This window comes from Coregonus lavaretus (assembly GCF_964263955.1).
Source record: "Coregonus lavaretus genome assembly, chromosome: 36".
Classification (NCBI taxonomy): Eukaryota; Metazoa; Chordata; class Actinopteri; order Salmoniformes; family Salmonidae; genus Coregonus; species Coregonus lavaretus.
In genome coordinates, this window is record NC_140023.1 from 27,147,786 (window position 1) to 27,172,778 (window position 24,993).

Here is a 24,993-nt window from a genome sequence, read left to right on the forward strand (position 1 = left end):
TGTTAAATGAGATCATTCATTTCAATCATAAACCGACACATTTCTATACACCATTCTATACACTTCTGTAATGCATTTAATAGTTAACTATGTTACAAATACATTGCTCACCTCTCTTTATTTCCTCCTTCTTGCTTGAACGATATTATTCACGCAGAATTTCTTTCAACTTCTGAATAGAAAAAAACTTGCAGATCCATGTGGTACGATACTGTTGTGTTCCGCCTAGAGGAGTCCCACTAGAAAATATGTTGGGTTACTTTAGTGTTCAGCTTTGCCACTGTCTAATAACGGATAAAAAAATAAAATAAAATAAAACATGATCGCAAAAATGTATTATGTGATAATTATTTCAGACTCCGCATTTAGGGGGGCCACAAGGGGGTCCAAGCTTGCTGTCACAGGGGCATTGCCTAAAGAAGTGCCTAAAGAATAATTGTAATGGCAGAACTCAATCACTGTGACACTAGAGAAAGTCGGGATGTAAACAGTGTAACACCAATGTGAACATGACTTCAGTAAAATGCTGTCAATGACAGAGGACTTCAGACCAATGGTTTATATATACACATCATTGCTTCAGACACGTGAAAAAAAACTAATATAACAACAAATATGAGGCTTCATCAGATACTCCGCAATGCAGCAAACTTCAGGACGGTCTTTGACTTCGGCGACAGAGAGGTTGCTCACTGGTTCCCCGGACATATGGCCAAAGGTTGGTGAGCACTCTCAGCTAACGCAAACGTTAGCTAGCTAGGTATCTTTATGTCAGCTGTTGGCTATATCTAGCTAAACGTTTGTAATTATCTTACTATGTGACATGACTTATTAGAGGTCACAAAATAAATACAGAATCCAAGAAAGCAAAAAGCTGGTTGAGAGAATGCCAAGAGTGTGCAAAGCTGTCATCAAGGCAAAGGGTGGCTACTTTGAAGAATCGCAAATATTAAATATATTTTGATTTGATTAACACCTTTTTGGTTACTACATGATTCCATATGTGTTATGTCATAGTTTTGATGTATTCACTATTATTCTACAATGTAGAAAATAGTTTAAAAAATAAAGAAAAACCCTGGAATGTGTCGATGTGTCCAAACTTTTGACTGGTACTGTAAGGCGCCTCGAAAAGGACACGAGGTGGGAGTAGTGTGGCGGCAGCTGTTTAAGGGGGTGCATCACTACCAGGTACTAGGGACTACTCTGAAATTCTTACTCGGAATGTATCCTGCCGATACGATATATGCTGTTATATACGTAACCTTCGTTAACCATGATGCCTGTGTAGCTCTCTTTTCATAATAAGTGAAGGTTACAGTAACCCATCCTCCTCTCCTCTGGTCTCTCTTCAGGTCTGAAACAGATGAAGGCCAGTGTGAAGAATGTTGACTGCATCCTAGAAATCCACGATGCCAGAATATCCTTTAAAGGGCGACTGCACTTCCTGATTTGGCGTTGTTTTTCATCAATGCTCATTAAGAAATGCTAGGGGCCATGACTGAAGGCAAAGGAGAGTTGTCTTGAGGATGGGGTGTGATGTGGGTGTGTCTGTCATTCAATCACAACAAATAGGGCCAGTAGTGAGTACAGCGAGATAAACTAAGCTAGCTTTGCTATGGAGAAAACTACGTTTTTAAGTTGAGGACTTCTCCCCTCTCAAAATGCTCAGCAAATTCAGTAATGTGTAAGCTAAAGCCTGCGCTGACCTTGTGTTTAGCCAAGCTGAAGGCAGCTAGCTAGCATAGCTTGGCGATAGCTGCAGCTGGCTATCTTATCTAGCTGATATTTCTCTGTCTAATCAGTTATGGCAAGAGCCTGTGTCTGGAATGTGTTTCATAAGACACTCGTTCTACAACACCTTGCTACGAAAGTAGCTTGCAACTTAGTTTCAACGTTTCATCACCTCATGTAAAATACATGTTACCATGGAAACGGTATCAACTGCAATTTGAATGCCTGGTCTTGAGTCATCTCAGCTGTCCTACAACACAATATTCTATAACTGGCTAGTTTTGTCTCGTCTCGTCTCTCCTTATGTCCGCTGTTAGATTTTTCCCGGGGGACAAATTTCAGAACTACTAATATCCCTACAACAGGTGTAGGCTACATGTGGACATTGAACAAACATCGCCCAGATTGAGAGTAGATACATTTATTAACTTAAAATCGATGAGTGTGTTTGTGTTACAAAGAAAAACATTTTATGCTGTAAATATATTGATGTGCCTATAAAGACAGTATGCCTACACTTACCTGGCAAACATAAAAAAGTTGTGTGTTGTTGTGAGTACAACTTCAACCAGAACTAGAATGTCATTCTAGTTGGCTATTTGGCCAAATCTAAGGATTTGGCTGTCTAACCACACACTTACATGCACAGCTCTCTGGGTGAGGTTCTGTTTTCAAGTCTCCAGTGGGTGATTAAGTCCCTTCCATCTATGTAATGTATTACAGGTTATGTTCAGATGACAGAAAGGGTGCATGACACTCCATCCTGGATTTGACAGAGTTTGTTATGGCAGAATATCTACATAAGTTTAGCAATTGCAATTGCACTCTTCTCATACCACTCTGTAGGCTACTGACCAATTCAAAGCTCCCTCCAGGAGGAAGCTTTGCATCAGTCAGTAGACTAGAGAGTAATATGAGAAGAGTGTAATTGCAATTGCTAAACTTATGTAGATATTCTGTAACAGTTCCATGTAGAATAAACCATACTTCACACAATACTGTAGAAGCAGTATTCTGCTAATATAACAATGGGCGCCAGTACCCCTTACAAGTCTTCTGATGTAAACTACTGAGGTCCCGAAAACTTTTCTGCCACAATAATGTCCAGTTTCTTTGACACTTGAGGCGTACAGTTTATAACTGTTGCAATGAACCACAAAATCCACCTTTTTAACACATAGGCAGTGGCGGTCGTGCCGTTTAAGATGAGGGAGGACAATATATTTTTTTATGAGCATGGCCTTTTTTCTATTACAGCATATTGGATGACTGTCATTCATATTACTACATGATACTACACATTTTCCCTATGCCCATAATGAGGTTGCTACAACCTAGCCTACATCGTTGTTACCATATTATAACATCATAATATATCATAATATCATAGTCAACATAGCTACTAGAACTAACGCTTTAGTAAACCTGCTACAATCATGCAGTACAGTGTACATTCAGCAATAACTTTATCAGTTACACCGGCGGGCCCTTGTTGCAATAAATTAATAAAACCAAAAGCTTACCTTGACTTGGAAGAGTTCCAGTGATGGATAGCCATAGCCAGCTAGCTAACATAGCATCCCTCTCTGTTTGAGCCGGGTGTTTGAGTAGGCTAAACTAGCTAGCTGCATTTGCTAGCTAAGAAAGTGAAAGTAAATATATATATATAGCTAGCTCTCTCTCTTGGTTGTCCTTAATTTTCAAAGAAATGATTTTGTTCCAAAATGTTCAACTATTGTTTCTCTCTCTTTGAGTCAACTACTTGTCGTGGAAATTACCACCAGGTACACCTGAAGTCAATATTAAAGGAATCATTCATTATTATCAGCAAGCTGGAGATGTTCCAACAAACTTAATGATAGTACACGCTGGTCGGGAGCTCCGCCGGGGCAGTCCCGTTAGTTCTCTAATATACTGCTTACACAGACAAGTTATATTTGCACGATTTAGCTTATTCATTATTCATAATTAATTCATCATTAACATTTGGTTCATGCATGTGACCGACCAATACCTCACGAGGCTTCTTCTCTCCAAGTTGAGACCTTGAAACTGAGATATCCCTTTCGGTTCTCAAAACAATGTTCTGGGCGTACTGCCAAATTGCTTATACTGATAGTGAGGATTCCTCCCAGGCACGATCAGTCACTTGCATGAACCCAGTCGAATTGGTTATTAGAAAAGGACAAACACATTTTTTTTCTTCACAATCCCTCTTATCATTCTGTGATAATTATCGTAACATTTTAAGATAAGCATTAGATTATAGCTTCTATCAAATGAGGTTCTATACTTCTATTAAAGTAAGCGAAATCAACACATAAAACCAGACACTTCATCCTTTCAAACTCCACTCTGGTTTGTACAATCTAAAATACACACAAGTGATCTGTAGACTCCGATGGTTTCTTACCTATAAAATCATTGCAGTAGAATGTTGTAACTTAAGACCTTCGCTTCATACAGTTACACATATGCTTCGTTACACAATTTCATTCATGGGTTCTGGCAATGACATTTCAGCTGGAGGTTTTGTTGCGAGTGGCATGTTAATGACAGATCGGTATCTCAATGCATTTTTTGTCTAAATTACTATACATTTCACAGTGTGCAGACCTCCACTATCAACCTGATACCCCAAATAAACAAGTTTGGATAAGCCTAAATCAATTACGGGCACGGTTGACCACCCCGCTCCCTCCCGGCACTCATTCTTCTGGCTTTTCTTCTTCAGATAGTGTTTCAGTTCGTCATCCCAATGGCACATGTTCGAAGTGGATGGCCCTTGAAAATGTCCCGATTTCAATATCTGGGGAATAATCTGATTTTCCCAAGCAGACAAATCTCTCACCTGAGCCGCCACTGTCCTTTATGGCCCATTATGTCTTGTCCGTTTTCCTACCAGTACACCAACAGCATGTGAGACGTTTGGATGGGATCTCTCTCCATGCTCACTCCACGTGGACTCATGTCGTACTCCTGAGAGAAAAGGCATGAGAGAAAAGGCAGTTGATAGCTTCGACTGGATGCTGTTCACAGGTTGCTGGCTCGGACACAGGAGTACATGGCCATTGTCGCAATTACTTTGAATTATCCCTTCCATGCATCTACATATCATCTGTGGTCACCTTCACCATAACCTCGAGAGAAGACAGACCATAACAACAGTTTAGTTTAGGGCATTTCTGATTTCAGGAAATCCAGACAAACTATTCACTGTATGACAAATTATTACTTATACCAATATTCTTAATACAAATTTCTAAGACCAATGTCAATGAGAATAACAACACACAGTTGAAACCATTTTTGCAAATTGGCTTATACTCCCCTATCATCTTGGCTATCTCACCGCAGAGTTACAGGGTCAGGGAGTTGGAGGGCTAATCCTTAGGGAGAAATCCTGACCATCCAGCATACCCAATCTGGTGAGATTTGTATTGAAGCAAGACAAAAACAAAACAAACAAAACAACAATACACACAAAACAATCCCAGTTGACCTATTTGCTTATGGTCTTGCCTACACCTAGCGAACAGTTTTTTAAAATTATATGAAGAAAAAAAGATTCCATTTTATTTGGAAAGGCAAGCCAGACAAAATTAAACGGGCCTATTTATATAATTAATATGAATTAGGAGGACAGAAATTATTAAATATTAAAGCATTAGACCTATCCCTAAAAGCTTAAGTCATACAAAAGTTATACTTAAATCTGAACTGGTTCTCTAGCAAATTAGTAAGATTGTCTCACCCAATGTTCAAGAATGGCCTTTTTCCCTTTATTCAGATTACAACCTCTCACTTTCAGTTATTTGAAAAGGAAATAATCTCCCAAATATCACTATTTCTAAAACAAGCCACAGGAAGTTGGTTGCAATTTCAATGTAATGCTCCAGAAACGACAGAACAAATAATGCAACAAATGAAGCAAACCGGATGGACATCATGAAAATGATCGGAGAGGTTGAGGGTAGAGGAAGTTCAGAAGTAAAAACAAACAAAATAGAATTATTGTAAAATTGACTGTGTCCATAAAATGTATATAGTATGTATAAGCTGGAAGTAGAGGCCTAAGCAATGTTGTTCACTAGTTTACTCCAATTAGGGAAGGGGTGGTGGCGTTGGAAAGTAATAAAGGGAAATATATATTTTTTTAAAGGATGTATGAGGGGAAAAAAGTATTTGATCCCCTGCTGATTTTGTATGTTTGCCCACTGACAAAGACATGGTCAGTCTATAATTTTAATGGTAGGTTTATTTGAACAGTGAGAGACAGAATAACAACAGAAAAATCCAGAAAAACGCATGTCAAAAATGTTATCAATTGATTTGCATTTTAATGAGGGAAATAAGTATTTGACCCCTCTGCAAAACATGCCTTAGTACTTGGTGGCAAAACCCTTGTTGGCAATCAGAGGTCAGACGTTTCTTGTAGTTGGCCACCAGGTTTGCACACATCTCAGGAGGGATTTTGTTCCACTCCTCTTTGCAGATCTTCTCCAAGTCATTAAGGTTTCGAGGCTAACGTTTAGCAACTCGAACCTTCAGCTCCCTCCACAGATTTTCTATGGGATTAAGGTCTGGAGACTGGCTAGGCCACTCCAGGACCTTAATGTGCTTCTTCTTGAGCCACTCCTTTGTTGCCTTGGCCGTGTGTTTTGGGTCATTGTCATGCTGGAATACCCATCCAGGACCCATTTTCAATGCCCTGGCTGAGGGAAGGAGGTTCTCACCCAAGATTTGACGGTACATGGCCCCGTCCATCGTCCCTTTGATGCGGTGAAGTTGTCCTGTCCCCTTTGCAGAAAAACACCCCCAAAGCATAATGTTTCTACCTCCATGTTTGACGGTGAGGATGGTGTTCTTGGGGTCATAGGCAGCATTCCTCCTCCTCCAAACACGGTGAGTTGAGTTGATGCCAAAGAGCTCGATTTTGGTCTCATCAGACCACAACACTTTCACCCAGTTCTCCTCTGAATCATTCAGATGTTCATTGGCAAACTTCAGACGGCCCTGTATATGTGCTTTCTTGAGCAGGGTGACCTTGCGGGCGCTGCAGGATTTCAGTCCTTCACGGCGTAGTGTGTTACCAATTGTTTTCTTGGTGACTATGGTCCCAGCTGCCTTGAGATCATTGACAAGATCCTCCCGTGTAGTTCTGTGCTGATTCCTCACCGTTCTCATGATCATTGCAACTCCACGAGGTGAGATCTTGCATGGAGCCCCAGGCCGAGGGAGATTGACAGGTCTTTTGTGCTTCTTCCATTTGCGAATAATCGCACCAACTGTTGTAACCTTCTCACCAAGCTTCTTGGCGATGGTCTTGTAGCCTATTCCAGCCTTGTGTAGGTCTACAATCTTGTCCCTGACATCCTTGGAGAGCTCTTTGGTCTTGGCCGTGGTGGAGAGTTTGGAATCTGATTGATTGATTGCTTCTGTGGACAGGTGTCTTTTATACAGGTAACAAACTGAGATTAGGGGCACTCCCTTTAAGAGTGTGCTCCTAATCTCAGCTCGTTACCTGTATAAAAGACACCTGGGAGACAGAAATCTTTCTGATTGAGAAGGGGTCAAATACTTATTTCCCTCATTAAAATGCAAATCAATTTATAACATTTTTGACATGCGTTTTTTTTTTCTGGATTATTTTTTTGTTATTCTGTCTCTCACTGTTCAAATAAACCTACCATTAAAATGATAGACTGATCAATTCTTTGTCAGTGGGCAAACGTACAAAATCAGCAGGGGATCAAATACTTTTTTCCCTCACTGTATATGTACAGTGGGGAGAACAAGTATTTGATACACTGCTGATTTTGCAGGTTTTCCTACTTACAAAGCATGTAGAGGTCTGTAATTTTTATCATAGGTATACTTCAACGGTGAGAGACGGAATCTAAAACAAAAAACCAGAAAATCACATTGTATGATTTTTAAGTAATTAATTTGCATCTTATTGGATTACATAAGTATTTGATCACCTACAAACCAGTAAGAATTCTGGCTCTCACAGATCTGTTAGTTTTTCTTTAAGAAGCCCTCCTGTTCTCCACTCATTACCTGTATTAACTGCACCTGTTTGAACTCGTTACCTGTATAAAAGACCCCTGTCCACACACTCAATCAAACAGACTCCAACCTCTCCACAATGGCCAAGACCAGAGAGCTGTGTAAGGACATCAGGGATAACATTGTAGACCTGCACAAGGCTGGGATGGGCTACAGGACAATAGGCAAGCAACTTGGTGAGAAGGCAACAACTGTTGGCGCAATTATTAGAAAATGGAAGAAGTTCAAGATGACGGTCAATCACCCTCGGTCTGGGGCTCCATGCAAGATCTCACCTCGTGGGGCATCAATGATCATGAGGAAGGTGAGGGATCAGCCCAGAACTACACGGCAGGAGCTGGTCAATGACCTGAAGAGAGCTGGGACCACAGTCTCAAAGAAAACCATTAGTAACACACTACGCCGTCATGGATTAAAATCCTGCAGCGCACGCAAGGTCCCCCTGCTCAAGCCAGTGCATGTCCAGGCCCGTCTGAAGTTTGCCAATGACCATCTGGATGATCCAGAGAAGGAATGGGAGAAGGTCATGTGGTCTGATGAGACAAAAATATAGCTTTTTGGTCTAAACCACTCGCCGTGTTTGGAGGAAGAAGAAGGATGAGTACAACCCCAAGAACACCATCCCAACCGTGAAGCATGGAGGTGGAAACATCATTCTTTGGGGATGCTTTTCTGCAAAGGGGACAGGACGACTGCACCGTATTGAGGGGAGGATGGATGGGGCCATGTATCGCGAGATCTTGGCCAACAACCTCCTTCCCTCAGTAAGAGCATTGAAGATGGGTCGTGGCTGCGTCTTCCAGCATGACAACGACTCGAAACACACAGCCAGGGCAACTAAGGAGTGGCGTAAGAAGCATCTCAAGGTCCTGGAGTGGCCTAGCCAGTCTCCAGACCTGAATCCAATAGAAAATCTTTGGAGGGAGCTGAAAGTCCGTATTGCCCAGCGACAGCCCCGAAACCTGAAGGATCTGGAGAAGGTCTGTATGGAGGAGTGGGCCAAAATCCCTGCTGCAGTGTGTGCAAACCTGGTCAAGACCTACAGGAAACGTATGATCTCTGTAATTGCAAACAAAGGTTTCTGTACCAAATATTAAGTTCTGCTTTTCTGATGTATCAAATACTTATGTCATGCAATAAAATGCAAATTAATTACTTAAAAATCATACAATGTGATTTTCTGGATTTTTGTTTTAGATTCCATCTCTCACAGTTGAAGTGTACCTATGATAACAATTACAGACCTCTACATGCTTTGTAAGTAGGAAAACCTGCAAAATAGGTAGTGTATCAAATACTTGTTCTCCCCACTGTATGTATGTATGTATGTGTGTATATATATGCGAGAAAAAAAAACAAATGGGGATTGGAAGTGATGCAGACAATTACATTGATGGAAGTTACATTCTATCTGCAATATTAGAGCTGATCTACCCCCTAAAAAAAATCATAATAATAATACACACAAAACAAACCAACAACAACAATATACACAAAACAAACCAAACGACAACAACAAAACACTTCTTCCCTTTTGACACATGACTCACATCGTGAGAACCCACTAAAAGCAATTAATAAGACCGAACACAATAAATCAAACACAGTATTAACACCACTAACAAATATTCATAACAGGTGGGTTTTGTGGGTCTGGTGTGTGTGGTAAAACGTAGGGTAAAAACAAACAAAATGGCCAGGCCTTACTTAATTTGGGAGCTCCCTTAACAGCTGGATCCAGGTACCTTTTATACTGTATAGTACACAGTCTCAATAACTTCTCTCCCAAGGCACCTGCCTCAGGAAGCCTTTCAAAGGGAGAGATACAGAATCATTGGTAACTTTTGTCAGTCCTAAATATTCTTAATCGGGTTTACGGCATCTTGGGCAGGAAGTATTCATAAAACCATGCGTATACAGAATCACACATCAAATGATAGTGTCCCGTTAAGCAGAATAGGCACCTTCTAAAGTAAACAATCCCAGAGCCCCTTTCTTGTAATCTTATAATTTTTACCTGTTACATTGACATACAGTGCATTCAGAAAGTATTCAGACCCCTTGACTTTTTCCACATTTTGTTACGTTACAGCCTTATTCTAAAATTTATTAAATTGTTATTTCCCCCTCATCAATCTACACACAATACCCCATAATGACAAAGTAAAAACAGGTTTTTAGAAATTGTTGCAAATTTATTAAAAATAACAAACTGAAATATCACATTTACGTAAGTATTCAGACCCTTTACTCAGTACTTTCTGAAGCACCTTTGGCAGTAATTACAGCCTCGGGTCTTCTTCGGTATGACGCTACAATCTTGGCACACCTGTATTTAGAGAGTTTCTCTCATTCTTCTCTGCAGATCCTCTGAAGCTCTGTCAGGTTGGATGGGAAGCGTCGTTGCACAGCTGTTTTCAGGTCTCTCCAGAGATGTTTGATCGGGTTCAAGTCTGAGCTCTGGCTGGGCCACTAAAGGACATTCAGAGACTTGTCCCGAAGCCACTCCTGCATTGTATTAGCTGTGTGATTAGGGTCATTGTCCTGTTGGAAGGTGAACCTTCACCCCGGTCTGAGGTCCTGAGCGCTCTGGAGCAGGTTTTCATCAAGGATCTCTCTGTACTTTGCACCATTCATCTTTGCCTTGATCCTGACTAGTCTCCCAGTCCCTGCAGCTGAAAAACATCCCCACAGCATGATGCTGCCACCACCATGCTTCACCGTAGGGGTTGTGCCAGGTTTCCTCCAGACGTGACTCTTGGCATTCAGGCCAAAGAGTTCAATCTTGATTTCATCAGACCAGAGAATCGTCTTTCTCATAGTCTGAGTCCTTTAGGTGCCTTTTGGCAAACTCCAAGCGGGCTGTCATATTATTTTTACTGAGGAGTGGCTTCCGTCTGGCCACTCTACCATAAACACTTGATTGGTGGAGTGCTGCACAGATTTCTGTCCTTCTGGAAGGTTCTACCATCTCCACAGAGGAACTCTGGAGCTCTGTCAGAGTGACCATCGGGTTCTTGGTCACCTCCCTGACCAAGGCCCTTCTCCCCCGATTGCTCAGTTTGGCTTGGCGGCCAGCTCTAGGAAGAGTCTTGGTGGGTCCAAACTTCTTCCGTTTATGAATGATGGAGGCCACTGTGTTCTTGGGGACCTTCAATGCTGCAGATATTTTCGTACCCTTTCCCAGATCTGTGCCTCGACACAATTCTGTCTCGGAGTTCTATGGACAATTCCTTCAACCTCATGGCATAGTTTTTGCTCTGACAAACACTGTCAACTGTGGGACCTTTATATAGACAGGTGTGTGCCTTTCCAAATCATGTCCAATCTATTGAATTTACAACAAGTGGACTCCAATCAAATTGTAAAAACATCTCAAGGATGATCAATGAAAACAGGATGCACCTGAGCTCAATTTCGAGTCTCATAGCAAAGGGTCTGAATACTTATGTAAACAAGGTATTTGTGTTTTTTCTTATTAAGAAATTAGCAGACATTTCAACAAAAAAAACTTTTGCCATTGTCATTATGGGGTATTGTGTGTAGATTGATGAGGACAAAAAGTAATTTAATTAATTGTAGAATAAGGCTGTAACGTAACAAAATGTGGAAAAAGGGAAGGGGTTTGAATTTTTGCTGAATGCACTGTATATCTTGTACTGACTGTCCCTGTGACATCAACTTTTCAAAATATGAAACCTGTTGTTTAACAAATCTTTTAGGTCCTTCAAAAAGTTGGTGCTGGCTTATCAGCTCAATATTCGGTACTAAAAACATTTACTGCGATCTACTTCAATTTTGGACACAGTTTCACGTTATGGAAACAGACCTTCTTACTTATATCAGAGGTGTTACCCAAACTATAGAATTTAGTAATAATGATTGGAAATTGTTAAAAACGTCTTATTCAATTATTCGTACCTCTGTCCCAAATGTCCCACTATGTCCCTTACAGCCTGTTTGAGTTCAGTGAGTACCACTTATTTTCTCTGGCGGCTTATCTACAGTGGGGGAAAAAAGTATTTAGTCAGCCACCAATTGTGCAAGTTCTCCCACTTAAAAAGATGAGAGGCCTGTAATTTTCATCATAGGTACACGTCAACTATGACAGACAAATTATTAAATACACTTATTAAATGGCTATTTTAAGATTAACATGTAATGCGCCAAATGTATAAAATACTTTCACTATAACTGGGCTGGCACTGTCTATCAGTGCACTGTAGATGGAGTGCTCTGTCCATAATAAGTCTGGCACCTGAGACAGGATAGACTGGGAAGCAGAGCCCATTTCCTCTGTCTCAGGGGGGTTGGTTCAATTTAGCCTACTCCCGAATCGGTTTAGAACTTAATCATCTGGGATATCAACGAAAACTCCATCAGGAGTACAATAAATTGTAGCCTTAAGTTTAGTTAACAAGTCTCTACATGTTCAACATTCATTGGTTCTATTTAACAGGGCATGGGTTTTGTACCGGGATGGAGCAAATCTCATAAGCGTTTATAGTTTTATTGGTTAGGGGTAAGTCAAGTCCCGTACCTTTACCAAAAGTGGATATGCGCCCATCTTTGTCTGAGATTTTATTTCCCAGACCGTTTAGAGAGTCATACAATGCTCTAACCTTATCTTTATCAAATGATCCATAAAGAGACCACTCTGAACATTTCTGAACACCACTTACATACGTCTACGAGTGGGTATGCAAGTTGTATATTATTGTTATTTTTTTCCATTGTTACTTTATCAAATCTCTAGTAACCCATTATACAACACATACATTATTACTTTATAAAATCTAGTAACCCATTATACCTCCTTTACACTAGTGTTCTATTCATAGAGGGATTTCAATAGTTACACTAGTGTTCTATTTATACAGCATATTCGGGAATAGTACTCTCTCCTTTCATATCTTCACATACAGAATCCCTATATAACGTTATAAATCTTAGGTATCACATCCACACCACTCCATGTGCATCTTCAACGATTCAATAACACCTCGTGCTGAATAACACATTGTGCTATTATCAGTGGTTCTCAGACCACGTAGACACTTCTCATAAATGCCTACTTTTCTATCGTTACATCCTATGCACCATATGTATCTTCAACTGTTCTTGCTGCTACTTCCTATACCTATAAAATTACACCTCATGCTATATCCATGGGCAGTGGTGGACAGAACCCCTACACAACGTTATAGATCGAAAAACTCAGCTCACCTCTTTCACACCGGAGCTAGTCCCCTGACAGCTCTCATTCACTCAGTACTTAATAGTAATAATATCTCTTATCTACATTTCAATCCTTTTATTATCCACATTTCAATCAGTGTAACACGTTCCTTTCCACACAACTCTCACATCCACATTCACTTAGTACTATTCCCAAACACACTCAGTAATCTCCCTTATTACTCCATGTCCGTCTTCAACGATTCTCTTGTCGTTACTTCCTATGCACCATATGTATCATCAACGGATCTCTTGCCGCTACATATAAAATAACACCTTGTGCTATTAGCAGTGGCTACAGACCACGTAGACACTTCAAATAAATGCCTACAGACAGCTGTCAGCTGGGCATTCCCATGGTACCGTTACTTGCCCTCACTCTCTAGTCTTCTCTATAAGACAAGCTCTAGACTTCTTAAGACTAGTGGTACCTTTTTATGTTTAGTTTTATTATTTATATATATATATATATATATATATATATATATATATTTCAAAAAATATATACAAATTCATTTAAATTGACTTACTGAAATTCAGTTGCCGTGTCCCTCAATTGTTCGTGGATGATGTGTCTCCTCCTGGGCAGCTCACAGTAAGGGTCTGGTCTGGGCGGGTCCTCGTCGTCTTTTAGTCAGATGGGAATTTCCCTCACGCTTCATAAAATGCGCCACCGATTTTCCTCACAGACCCTCACTGGAAAGCTCTGCAGGCAGAATCAACCATCCTTTTCGTGACGCCAAATTGTTGTGGAAATTACCACAAGGGACACCTGAAGTCAATCTTAAATTAATCATTCTTTATTAACAGCAAGCTGGAGAGCTCACTTCAGATCGGTACTTTATGCGTGGAAGTATGACTGTGTCATCTCCAGCTTGCTGTTAATAAAAAATTATTCATTTAAGGTTGACTTCAGGTATCCCTGGTGGTAATTTCCACGACAAGTTAATCTTACATAACCAAAATTAACATGCGTAGGTAGATCTTTATAAAAAACAGGACCAAAATACTTTCCTCCTTTTCTTCATTCACCCAGCGGGTAAGGTGCCGGGCACCAACCAGGGCTGGAATTCTCTTCAGGTATTCAATGTTAACATCCCACACATCATCCTCTGACATGCTACATCATATAACACGTTAGCTTGATGTATTTAGCTAGCTACAGTATCATTCCCCTTTAATCTATGGTATCATAGATAGCCTGGCTCGCTAGCATTATCAAATAAGGTTGTATAACCAAAAGTAGCTACTAGCTAGCTAATACCAGCTATCTACTTAGCTAACATACTCACCAACACCAGTGGTTTGACGGTTGACAGGCAGCAGAAGTGACCATGTCAGTTGTAATCCATTCCTGGCCATCTGGCAATATTGTTGAAATGTATTGGAAGTTTGAACCAACTTTATGGAAGACCATTTTCACTCCTATTTGCCAAGTGAAATGTGTGTGCGTTGCACCCATATGCAGACTTGACAATAAATGTCCACATGGCAGCTGGGGATGGACCACAATGTGTTGTCTCTGGGCAATTGGGCATCATTGGCAAAAGTGGGCATGTAAGTAATCCATACCCAACCCTCCAGTTAGTCATGACGAACTCACATAAGACTGACTTTATGCCCAAAATGATCCTATTTACACTTTGTAGTCAATTTTGACACTAGAATGAATGTTTATGACTCATATCGATGCCACATATGCCGTTTAAAACCAGAGAAGTTGGTTCTAAGGGGCAGTTGACCTTTAATAGGTTATATTGTGGCATGCATCGCCTGCCCTACCTTGCCCCATTACCCTCTGATGCACTCACATCACCAACCACGGTTGCGGGATGAGTCGCCTTGCCTGAGACCAGAATAATTGCATTAGCTCCCAAACTAATTACCTTAGCTCAGTGGGTTAACACAGTCTTGCACAACTTTCTTTAACAGTAGAACATCCCGTTCTCAGGTAGAAACCCTCTTTTCAAGGATAGTCTGGACGTCAGACCTCATCTCCTTGTGCTGAACAAGATGGACCTGGCTGACCTGTCTGCCAAGCATGTAGGCTACTGTAGCAGATCATTGTTTTGTTTCTGTAATCTGGATGCCAGTCTGTTTCTGTTGATGCATGACAATGTCAAAGAAATTGGATAACTGACTGGCTTCCAGGCTGGTTGTTTTGTGTTTCTCCAGACAGACCTGTGTGAGTGTATATGGCCAATCATGCAGTAGTTTAATCGGAATGGCCTCTATATAATGACTTGAGACAGAGAGTCCAGTGCAGCGCTGTATGTAGTCCTGATCCAGATCTGAACGTTTTGCTCTCCAGATGATTTTGAAACAGCTTGAAAGACATGGAGTGAAGAACATCCTGTTCACAGACTGCCTCAGACAGAGAGATGACAATGTCAAAAAGGTAAGAGAGACAGAGAGAGATGGGAAGAACATAAAAAAGGGAGAGCCTGTGAGATCCTTAAAGGAAAAATCCACCCAAAACTACACATTTCTCAAGGTAGGAATATCGCAAAAATATGATTCCAGAGAAGACAAACTCTTGCGTTATGACATCGGCCAGTATTGAAATCTGACTGTATATGATGGACGTTTTCGCGATCTAAAAGTTGTATTCCTATTAACTTCCAATGTAGTGAGAGCAGTTTTATCGCAATGCTACGTCAAACCAGACGAGTTTCTGCCTGCTTGAACGGCAATAGCTCAGATACACATGAAATGACCCCGGGAATCGATAGAACATCGCTCAGAGATGCACAAAAACAATATAACATTCAAAATGGGTGAATCTTTCCTTTTAAGAAAGGGTGACTTTGCAATGTGGTTATAACAGTTCCACAGAAGACAGTTAGTAACATTGTGACAGCGCTCTCCTACTCTGTTAATCTTCCTGTCTGTTGTTGCAGCTGGTTCCCATGGTCACAGAATTGATCGAGAGCCAGCCACGCTTCCACCGAGAGGAGGTGAGTTCACGGCCAATAACTGATTGATGATTGATTGATTGGTTTAGATTTTGTGTTTAGAAAAAAACGAATGTGTAGTATAGGCCTGCGTTCAGTCCTAGACGATAACAAATGAGAGTTTTACTACCCTAAATTCCAGTGCATTTGGTTGTCAGTTTGAAGTTACGTTGGTGTGTCCAGTCTCCTTTCCATCCTCCTGGAATGCCTCCTGGACACCATCGGACTCTCTGGACCAGACCAGCCCTGAGCTTGTTTTTCAATTGCAGTGTGCCACAACTATCCAGTTCATTCTGTTTACCCTCGGCCTTGTCATCAGCCGGAATGAAATCTCATTCCACTGCTATGCTGATGACACAGCTGTATCTGAAAACTTCCCCAAGTCCCTCTGCTCATCTTAACACCTGTCTTGAGGAGATAAGGGCTTGGATGAAGCAAAACTTCCTTCAACTCAACAGCATCAAAACCGAGGCTGTACTTGTTGGCACCCCTCACCAGGTCCAGCACTCACCCGTAACCCACCTCACAGGCAAGAACATCCCTCTCTCATCCAATGTTCCAATCTGGGCATTAGGCTTGACTCCTCTCTAACCTTCGACAATCACATCAAACATCTGTGCAAAGCATCGCTCTATCACCTCAAGAACATTGTCAAACTCCGTCCCACCCTTACTCAGTCTGACGCAGAGAGGCTCTTCCATGCCTTTGTCGCCTCAAGGCTGGACTACTGCAATGCACTCTGCACTCTTCACGGACACTGTGGTGAAGAAGGCACGACAGCGACTCTTTAACCTCAGGAGGATGAAGAAATCTGGCCTGTCCCGAGTGCCCTCACAGTGTTCTACAGGAGCACCATCGAGAGCATACAGTCGGCCTGCATCACAGCTTGGTACGGCAACTCCATTGTCGCTGACCGCAAGGCACTACAGATAGTGGTACGCTCAGCCGAACGCACCATTGGGTGCACACTGCCTGCCCTCCAGGACACCTACAATACCACGGCCTGTTCTCCCAGCTTCCATCGCTCGGACGTGGGCAGTACAGGAGCATCATGGCTAAAACTAAGACTGGCCAATAGCTTCTACCCCCAGACCATCAGGCTGCTGAATAGCCACCACTAGTCAGCTACCTGCTCCCCCTGTCCCCCCCTACCCCCTGGCTGCTCCCCATTTTGACATTTCCCGCCCCTCAACAGACCTCTACCCGCAACCTAAGATTGAGCGATATCCTGCTCCGCCGCTCCCCCAGGACTAAGCTTCACTCCATGGGGGGGATCAGGCTTTTTGCTCAACCCAGTGTTAATTTTGGCACTCTTTTTTTTAGATTTAGTCTAGTCATTCCTAGTCACATTGTTGTCATTTGAATAATGATTTAGTCTACTTATTTACAAAATTATAAACAGTGGGCCATTTTAGTCAACTAAATGCCCTTTCGCTTTAGTCACATTTTAGTCTCATCACATTTGTATGGTGTCATTAACTTATAGTAAACATAAATCACTGACTTCCATGTGCACAAACATAGCCTTATCCTACCAACATCCTTTCCAACAGCAGAAATATGACACACACATACACTACCATTCAAAACACCTCAATTTTTCCCAGTTTCTATTGAAATTCACACAGTTTAATGTCTTAATGTAATCTGAAATTAAAGCATAGAACAAATAAACAATTGGAGACAAAAAAAAGAAATCATGGAATCGTTTTGTTTAACCAAATGTAATCTACATTTCTGACTCATCAAAGTAGCCACCTTTTGCAGACGTAACAGCCGAACACACTCGTGGCATTCTTTCTACAATGGAAATCAAATATTGTTTGGAAAGTTCTTCCCAACACATTTACATTTTAGTCATTTAGCAGACGCTCTTATCCAGAACGACTTACAGTTAGTGAGTGCATACATTTTCATACTGGCCCCCCGTGGGAAACGAACCCACAACCCTGGCGTTGCAAGCGCCATGCTCTACCAACTGAGCTACAGGGGATTGCAGAAGTTCCCACAAATGTGTTGCACTTGTAGGTTGCTTTGCTTTCACCCTTCTGCCAAGTTCATCCCAAACCAGTTCGATGGGGGTTAAGTCTGGAGACTGTGCTGGCCATTCCATGATTTGAAGCCTACCGTCTTGTTCTTTTCTGACAGCCTGGAGGTGTGTTTTGGGTCATTATCTTGCTGTAGGAACCCCTGACCAATTAGGCGTATACCAGATGGTATTGCATGGCGCTGCCAAAATGTAGGTAGCCGTTTTGGTTGAGGGTGCCACTCACTCTGTGCAAGTCGCCGACTCTCGATCCAGCAAAAGAGTCCCTGACCATCACGCTTCCTCCTCCATGTTTGACAGTTGGTGTCACACACTGAGGAACCATCCTTTCTCCTACTCGACGGCGTACAAAAATCCTGCGTGATGAACCGAAGATTTCATGGCCCAGGCAAGCCTCTTTTTCTTATTTTGCCATCTTAGCAATGGCTTTCTTACTGCCACTCCACCTATCAAACCTGCAGCTCCAAGTCTTCTCTTCACAATTGAAACTGAGACTTGCTTACTTCGACCAGTGTTAAGCTGGGCTTGAAGCTGTTGTCTTGTGAGCCGCCTATCACACAAGCTGTTGACTCTCAGAAACTTGTCTTCTGATTCTGTTGTGGCTTTGGGTCTGCCAGACCTCTTCCTGTCAGTTTCCTCCAGTTTCCAAGTGCCTTTTGATGGTGTAGGACACCTTGGCTTTCTTTGCAATTTCTCTGAAGGAAAGACCTACACTTTTAAGGGTTATAATGGTCTGTCTGTCTTCCTTTGTTAATTGCCTTTTTCTCGCCATTAGGATAGCAATATATGACTTCCTGCAGTACAATACTGTCCAAATAATGCTTAAGAGGGTGTAGTAACACAGTCTGTTCCAACACTGCTTTTATACAGACAGCGGGTTTGTAAGTAATCAACAACAGTTGGGACACCTGTAGGAATTGTTAGCATACATTTTCAAGGCTTAATTTACTTCCATTGCTGCAGAACAGCTGTAAGTTGTTAACCCATTACTTGTTCCCTGAAAAAGGCCTTTTTTTATAACTCTGAAATGTACATTATTTTTCAGCTTTTGGTAACCTAAACATTTATTTTTTTTACCTCTGGCAGCTTACCGCTTACTTTTGTACCATTTCAGGTTATTCACTGGATTTGAACTGTTTAAATTTCAATAAAAACTGGAAAAATGGGGGCGTTCTAAAACCTTTGACCGGTAGTGTATAACAAACAATTATCTGGCCATTAAATTCCTATTCAGCCTACATAGAAATTGCACATTACATACAAAACAAACAGACACACACAAGCACAGAGAGAGAGAGAGTAGCACAATCACCAGATGATCCCACAAAGTATTGGCAAAGTAGTATGGGTTGCACTTCCATCACTCGGTAGCGTCATTGCCATTGTTATGAACGTTCCAAAATGTTGCGTCCTGCTGAAGCTAGTTAATGAGGTAACATGACTGAACAAGGTGTAGTCTAAACAAATGGCGAATGGTCCGGTCCACAAGTATCCTAGTTTTAGAACGGCCCACGATATGCTTTATGAATGTAAAATGTGGCCCGCCAATGCACTATAGAAAATAACCTAGTGCCGTTATTATGGGTCATATCTTTTGAACGGTAATGGCTAGAATCTATACTCACAGGAGAAAAAAAACATAGCTAGACTGTTGTTGTACTATTAAACTTAATGCTGCTATTGTTTTTAATTTTGTAAAGCAGCTTGTGTTTCTTAACCAGGCAAAGGGTAGCTAACTAGAAGGCTAGTGGTGACTCGTTAGCTACGGGGAGAGTGCGATGTGTGTAATCGGAGGCAGAGCCGGAGTGGAGCCTATCTGCACACACTCACCGCTTGCTCCCCCGCAGCTCACCAGCTGATGTAGGCTAGGCTGTGTGCCGGGTGTGGCGCGTCCTTCCCACTGCTGAACAGAACTGCACATCTGTGCTGGTAATATTAATTGTGCTCGTCACTGAAAAGCTCTCAAGCTCTTGTCCAGTCCACTTAGTTGTCCGATTTTAGTCACAGAGATAATTCCGTCTCGTTTTAGTCAACTGAAATGCGGAAATGTTTTTGTTTAGTGTTAGTTTTTTCTGGGTCTATTTAGTCAGTTATAGTCTCGTCAATTGCCACTGAAAAATAGGTGTTTGACAAGTATTTTTGTCACTATTGTTGTTGACGAAATGAACACTGGCTCGACCGTCCCCCATCTCTGGAATGCACTCACGGACCACCTGAAGGCACCACAGACTCTGGGCTCCTTTTAAAACTGGCCTAAAAACCACTCTCTTTAGAAAGGCCTTCTGTTAGTTATAGCTGTGTTCCTTGGTGTCTTTGTCCTTGTAGTGTCAGCTGTGTTCTTTGTGTCAGTTGCCCTGTCTAGTTGTGTCCTTATTTTGTCTCTCTTGTTTTTATACATTTTAATGCACTCCATATAGCACTTTGAGATTGTTTTTCAATGAAAGCGCATTACAAATTCAATGTATTATTAGTATTATTATGATTTACAAATTCACTTCAATCAGTAATTAGAAGTTAGGCTGTTACAGCACCCTGTGTATCATGGCTGAAGGTGATGTAATCATTATGTTACAGTTCTGACCTGCGTCTGACCAGAAAGTTTGTTGTGTTCCACATAATTGTTACTGTCATGAGGACTGTATGGTGAATAGAGGGGGTTAACAACACTCTTTATGTGGTCTGAATGTGGTTACGGTCATATTATGTGGTCATGTTATGACGTGTGTTTATTCAATGTTCAGAACACCAACTTCTGTCTGATGGTGATTGGGGTGCCCAACGTTGGAAAGTCATCACTCATCAACGCTCTGAGGAGAACCAACCTCAAGAAAGGTACAGTTTAACGTTACAATGAGATATTGGGATTAGGAGAATTCCTTGTGGTTCGGATAGTTTTGTCATGTGCATTTCATTGAACCCTTGTTGAAGTAATGATGATCCATCTTGTTCTACCTTTAGGTCGGGGGTCAAAGGTAGGAGGGGAACCAGGCATTACCAAAGCAGTGTTGACTAGAATACAGGTGAGTGATGGTTTCACCTGTCTGCGCTCCTCTCACTTGTCTGTTTTTGTGTATATTCAGTACTTACTCAATATGTGTGTGTGTGTGTGTGTGTGTGTGTGTGTGTGTGTGTGTGTGTGTGTGTGTGTGTGTGTGTTTCTGTGTGCGTGCGCGTGTGTGTTTGTGTGTTCCTCTCATCAGGTGTGTGAGAGACCCATCATCCATCTACTAGATACGCCTGGTGTCCTTCCTCCAAAGATACAGAGTCTGGAGACGGGCATGAAGCTAGCCCTATGTGGTGAGTCTAGAGACTAGGTCTGGCCAATGATGTATAGCCTCTTTCCATGACATAGACTGACCAGGGGAATCCAGGTGAAAGCATGATCCTTTATTGATGTCACTTGTAAAATCCACTTCAATCAGTGTAGATGAGGCATGTTAAAGAAGGATATTTAAGCTTTGAGACAATTGAGACATGGATTGTGTATGTGTGCCATTCAGAGGGTGAATGGGCAAGACATAAGTTTTAAGTGCCTTTGAACGGGGTATGGGAGTAGTTGCCAGGCGCACCAATTTCAGTGTGTCAAGGACTGCAACGCTGCTGGGTTTTTCACGCTCAACAGTTTCCCGTGTGTATCAAGAATGGTCCACCACCCAAAGGACATCTAGTCAACTTGACACAACTGTGGGAAGCATTGGAGTCAACATGGGCCAGCATCCCTGTGGAACGCTTTTGACACCTTGTAGAGTCCACGTCCCAACAAACTGAGGCTGTTCTGGGGGCAAAAGGGGGTGCAACTCAATATTAGGAAGGTGTTCCTAATGTTTTGTACACTGTCTATTACGTGTAATGTTCTGGACCCACCCTATCTCTGTATCACATGGTAATACAGTGCCACCTAGTGGAATCTAATATAACAACAGCCACACTCCTATGGGCCTCTCACACTATATGGATACAATATGAACTTTCCAATGCTCTCAATCATATGACAATCAAAGCACTGTGTGTGCATTATATGGCAGCCCTTTGACACAGTGACTCCACATCAAGCCATATGATTATCAGCAGGACATACAGTATGGCCGTTGTAATGATGACTCCCTCCTCTGCTGTTACTGTCAGGAACCATCCTGGACCATCTAGTAGGAGAAGACATCATGGCAGACTACCTACTGTTCTCTCTCAATAGACTGGAGAAGTACAGGTGAGGGTTCACAGCTTTCCTGCCTCTATAATATAACATGACCAGTCCTCACTGGCCATTTTGATTTGGCACCATTGTTTGCACCAAGCATTGATTCCAATATTGTATATTGCAGCGACATTGAATCCATTGAGTTACTCAAAAGTGATGTGAATGTTGCTGTGTTTAGTAACCTTGAGAGTTGAGGGTTTCTCTGTGTCTAGTTACATGAAGAGGTATGACGTGTGTGTGTGTGTGTGCGCGTGTGTGTGTGTGTGTGTGTAGTTACGTGGAGCGGTATGATCTCGGGGAGCCTAGTGATGACATCCAGCAGGTGTTGAAACGTATCGCTGTCAAACTGGGAAAGACTCAACGAATTAAAGCCATCACTGGAGTGGGTAAGAGTAAACCATATCATACTAAATACACTGCTCAAAAAAATAAAGGGAACACTAAAATAACACATCCTAGATCTGAATGAATGAAATAATCTTATTAAATACTTTTTTTCTTTACATATTTGAATGTGCTGACAACAAAATCACACAAAAATTATCAATGGAAATCAAATGTATCAACCCATGGAGGTCTGGATTTGGAGTCACACTCAAAATTAAAGTGGAAAACCACACTACAGGCTGATCCAACTTTGATGTAATGTCCTTAAAACAAGTCAAAATGAAGCTAAGTAGTGTGTGTGGCCTCCACGTGCCTGTATGATCTCCCTACAACGCCTGGGCATGCTCCTGATGAGGTGGCGGATGGTCTCCTGAGGGATCTCCTCCCAGACCTGGACTAAAGCATCCGCCAACTCCTGGACAGTCTGGTGCAATGTGGCGTTGGTGGATGGAGCGAGACATGATGTCCCAGATGTGCTCAATTGGATTCAGGTCTGGGGAACGGGCGGGCCAGTCCATAGCATCAATGCCTTCCTCTTGCAGGAACTGCTGACACACTCCAGCCACATGAGGTCTAGCATTGTCTTGCATTAGGAGGAACCCAGGGCCAACCGCACCAGCATAAGGTCTCACAAGGGGTCTGAGGATCTCATCTCGGTACCTAATGGCAGTCAGGCTACCTCGGGCGAGCACATGGAGGGCTGTGCGGCCCCCCCAAAAAATGCCACCCCACACCATGACTGACCCACCGCCAAACCGGTCATGCTGGAGGATGTTGCAGGCAGCAGAACGTTCTCCACGGCGTCTCCAGACACGTCTGTCACATGTGCTCAGTGTGAACCTGCTTTCATCTGTGAAGAGCACAGGGCGCCAGTGGCGAATTTGCCAATCTTGGTGTTCTCTGGCAAATGCCAAACGTCCTGCACGGTGTTGGGCTGTAAGCACAACCCCCACCTGTGGACGTCGGGCCCTCATACCACCCTCATGGAGTCTGTTTCTGACCGTTTGAGTAGACACATGCACATTTGTGGCCTGCTGGAGGTCATTTTGCAGGGCTCTGGCAGTGCTCCTCCTGCTCCTCCTTGCACAAAGGCGGAGGTGGCGGTCCTGCTGCTGGGTTGTTGCCCTCCTACGGCCTCCTCCACGTCTCCTGATGTACTGGCCTGTCTCCTGGTAGCACCTCCATGCTCTGGACACTACGCTGACAGACACAGCAAACCTTCTTGTCACAGCTTCATTGATGTGCCATCCTGGATGAGCTGCACTACCTGAGCCACTTGTGTGGGTTGTAGACTCCGTCTCATGCTACCACTAGAGTGAAAGCACCGCCAGCATTCAAAAGTGACCAAAGCATCAGCCAGGAAGCATAGGAACTGAGAAGTGGTCTGTGGTCACCACCTGCAGAACCACTCTTTTATTGGGGGTGTCTTGCTAATTGCCTATAATTTCCACCTGTTGTCTATTCCATTTGCACAACAGCATGTGAAATGTATTGTCAATCAGTGTTGCTTCCTAAGTGGACAGTTTGATTTCACAGAAGTGTGATTGACTTGGAGTTACATTGTGTTGTTTAAGTGTTCCCTTAATTTTTTTGAGCAGTGTATATAGTAAAACTGTATTTACTATGTAAATAGTATTTACATATTAATTTACATAGTAATTGCAGAGTAATAGTACAGTTCTTACTACTATTACAGGGTCAGGTTTTAGCATCGAGACCAGTCTTTATACTTGCCTTATTAAAGGCGCTTGTTAGCTAATGGTGTGTGTACCTAATCTCTGTGTTCCCTAGGTAACATCACCCTCACAGTGCCTAACTACACAGCAGCAGCCTATGATTTCATCAGAGCTTTCAGGAAGGGAGAGCTGGGACGGGTCATGCTGGACTGACCACAAGCTCTACCACACCACAGACTGACCACAACTACAACACAGACTGACCACTACCAACAACACAGATGATTGGTCTGGCAGGCACACCCTACTCACAGACTCAGGAGTCTGGTCTCTCACCATAGAGCTCTACCTGACAGAGACCTTGTTGGAAACTCAAGAGTGCAGGTATCCTCTGTACAGTAGACTGGTTTCTAGTCTCTGCTTTCTAGTCTCTGCTCTCTAGTCTCAACCAACACAGAGCAGCTGATCAGTAAGAATGCCGACACTGTTGTTTGTACATAATGTGTTTATGTATCTGTTACAGTGTAAATGCACATAATCATAATAAAATGTATTTTATGTACAGTATCTTGATTGCATGATTCTTTTGAATGGGATTGTACAGTATCGGGCGAGGGGAAAGTGCTTTGGGAAGGGCGTAGCGGGTTAGGGTTAGGGTTAGGGGGTTGATTTGGGATTGGGCGTGGC

The 24,993-nt window shown here is 42.3% G+C and overlaps 1 protein-coding gene across 1 annotated transcript; it reads left to right on the forward strand.

Moving 5' to 3' along the window:
- Window positions 1–517: 517 nt before the first annotated feature.
- mtg1 (mitochondrial ribosome-associated GTPase 1) lies at window positions 518–24,873 on the forward strand. Its single transcript, XM_084153283.1, has 11 exons — window positions 518–718; window positions 1,356–1,420; window positions 14,983–15,087; window positions 15,356–15,442; window positions 15,945–16,001; window positions 20,787–20,877; window positions 21,004–21,065; window positions 21,246–21,342; window positions 22,171–22,252; window positions 22,517–22,629; window positions 24,422–24,873. Exons 1-11 carry the CDS (start codon window positions 616–618, stop codon window positions 24,517–24,519), a joined length of 960 nt encoding a protein of 319 aa, XP_084009409.1. The 5' UTR covers window positions 518–615; the 3' UTR covers window positions 24,520–24,873.
- Window positions 24,874–24,993: the final 120 nt, after the last annotated feature.

Bases quoted from the DNA above. Each gene is read 5' to 3' on its own strand.
- mtg1 (XM_084153283.1), top strand. From the start codon at position 616: ATGAGGCTTCATCAGATACTCCGCAATGCAGCAAACTTCAGGACGGTC. The intron at 719-1,355 runs GTTGGTGAGCAC...GTCTCTCTTCAG, and splicing joins CCCCGGACATATGGCCAAAG to GTCTGAAACAGATGAAGGCC. The intron at 22,630-24,421 runs GTAAGAGTAAAC...TGTGTTCCCTAG, and splicing joins TAAAGCCATCACTGGAGTGG to GTAACATCACCCTCACAGTG.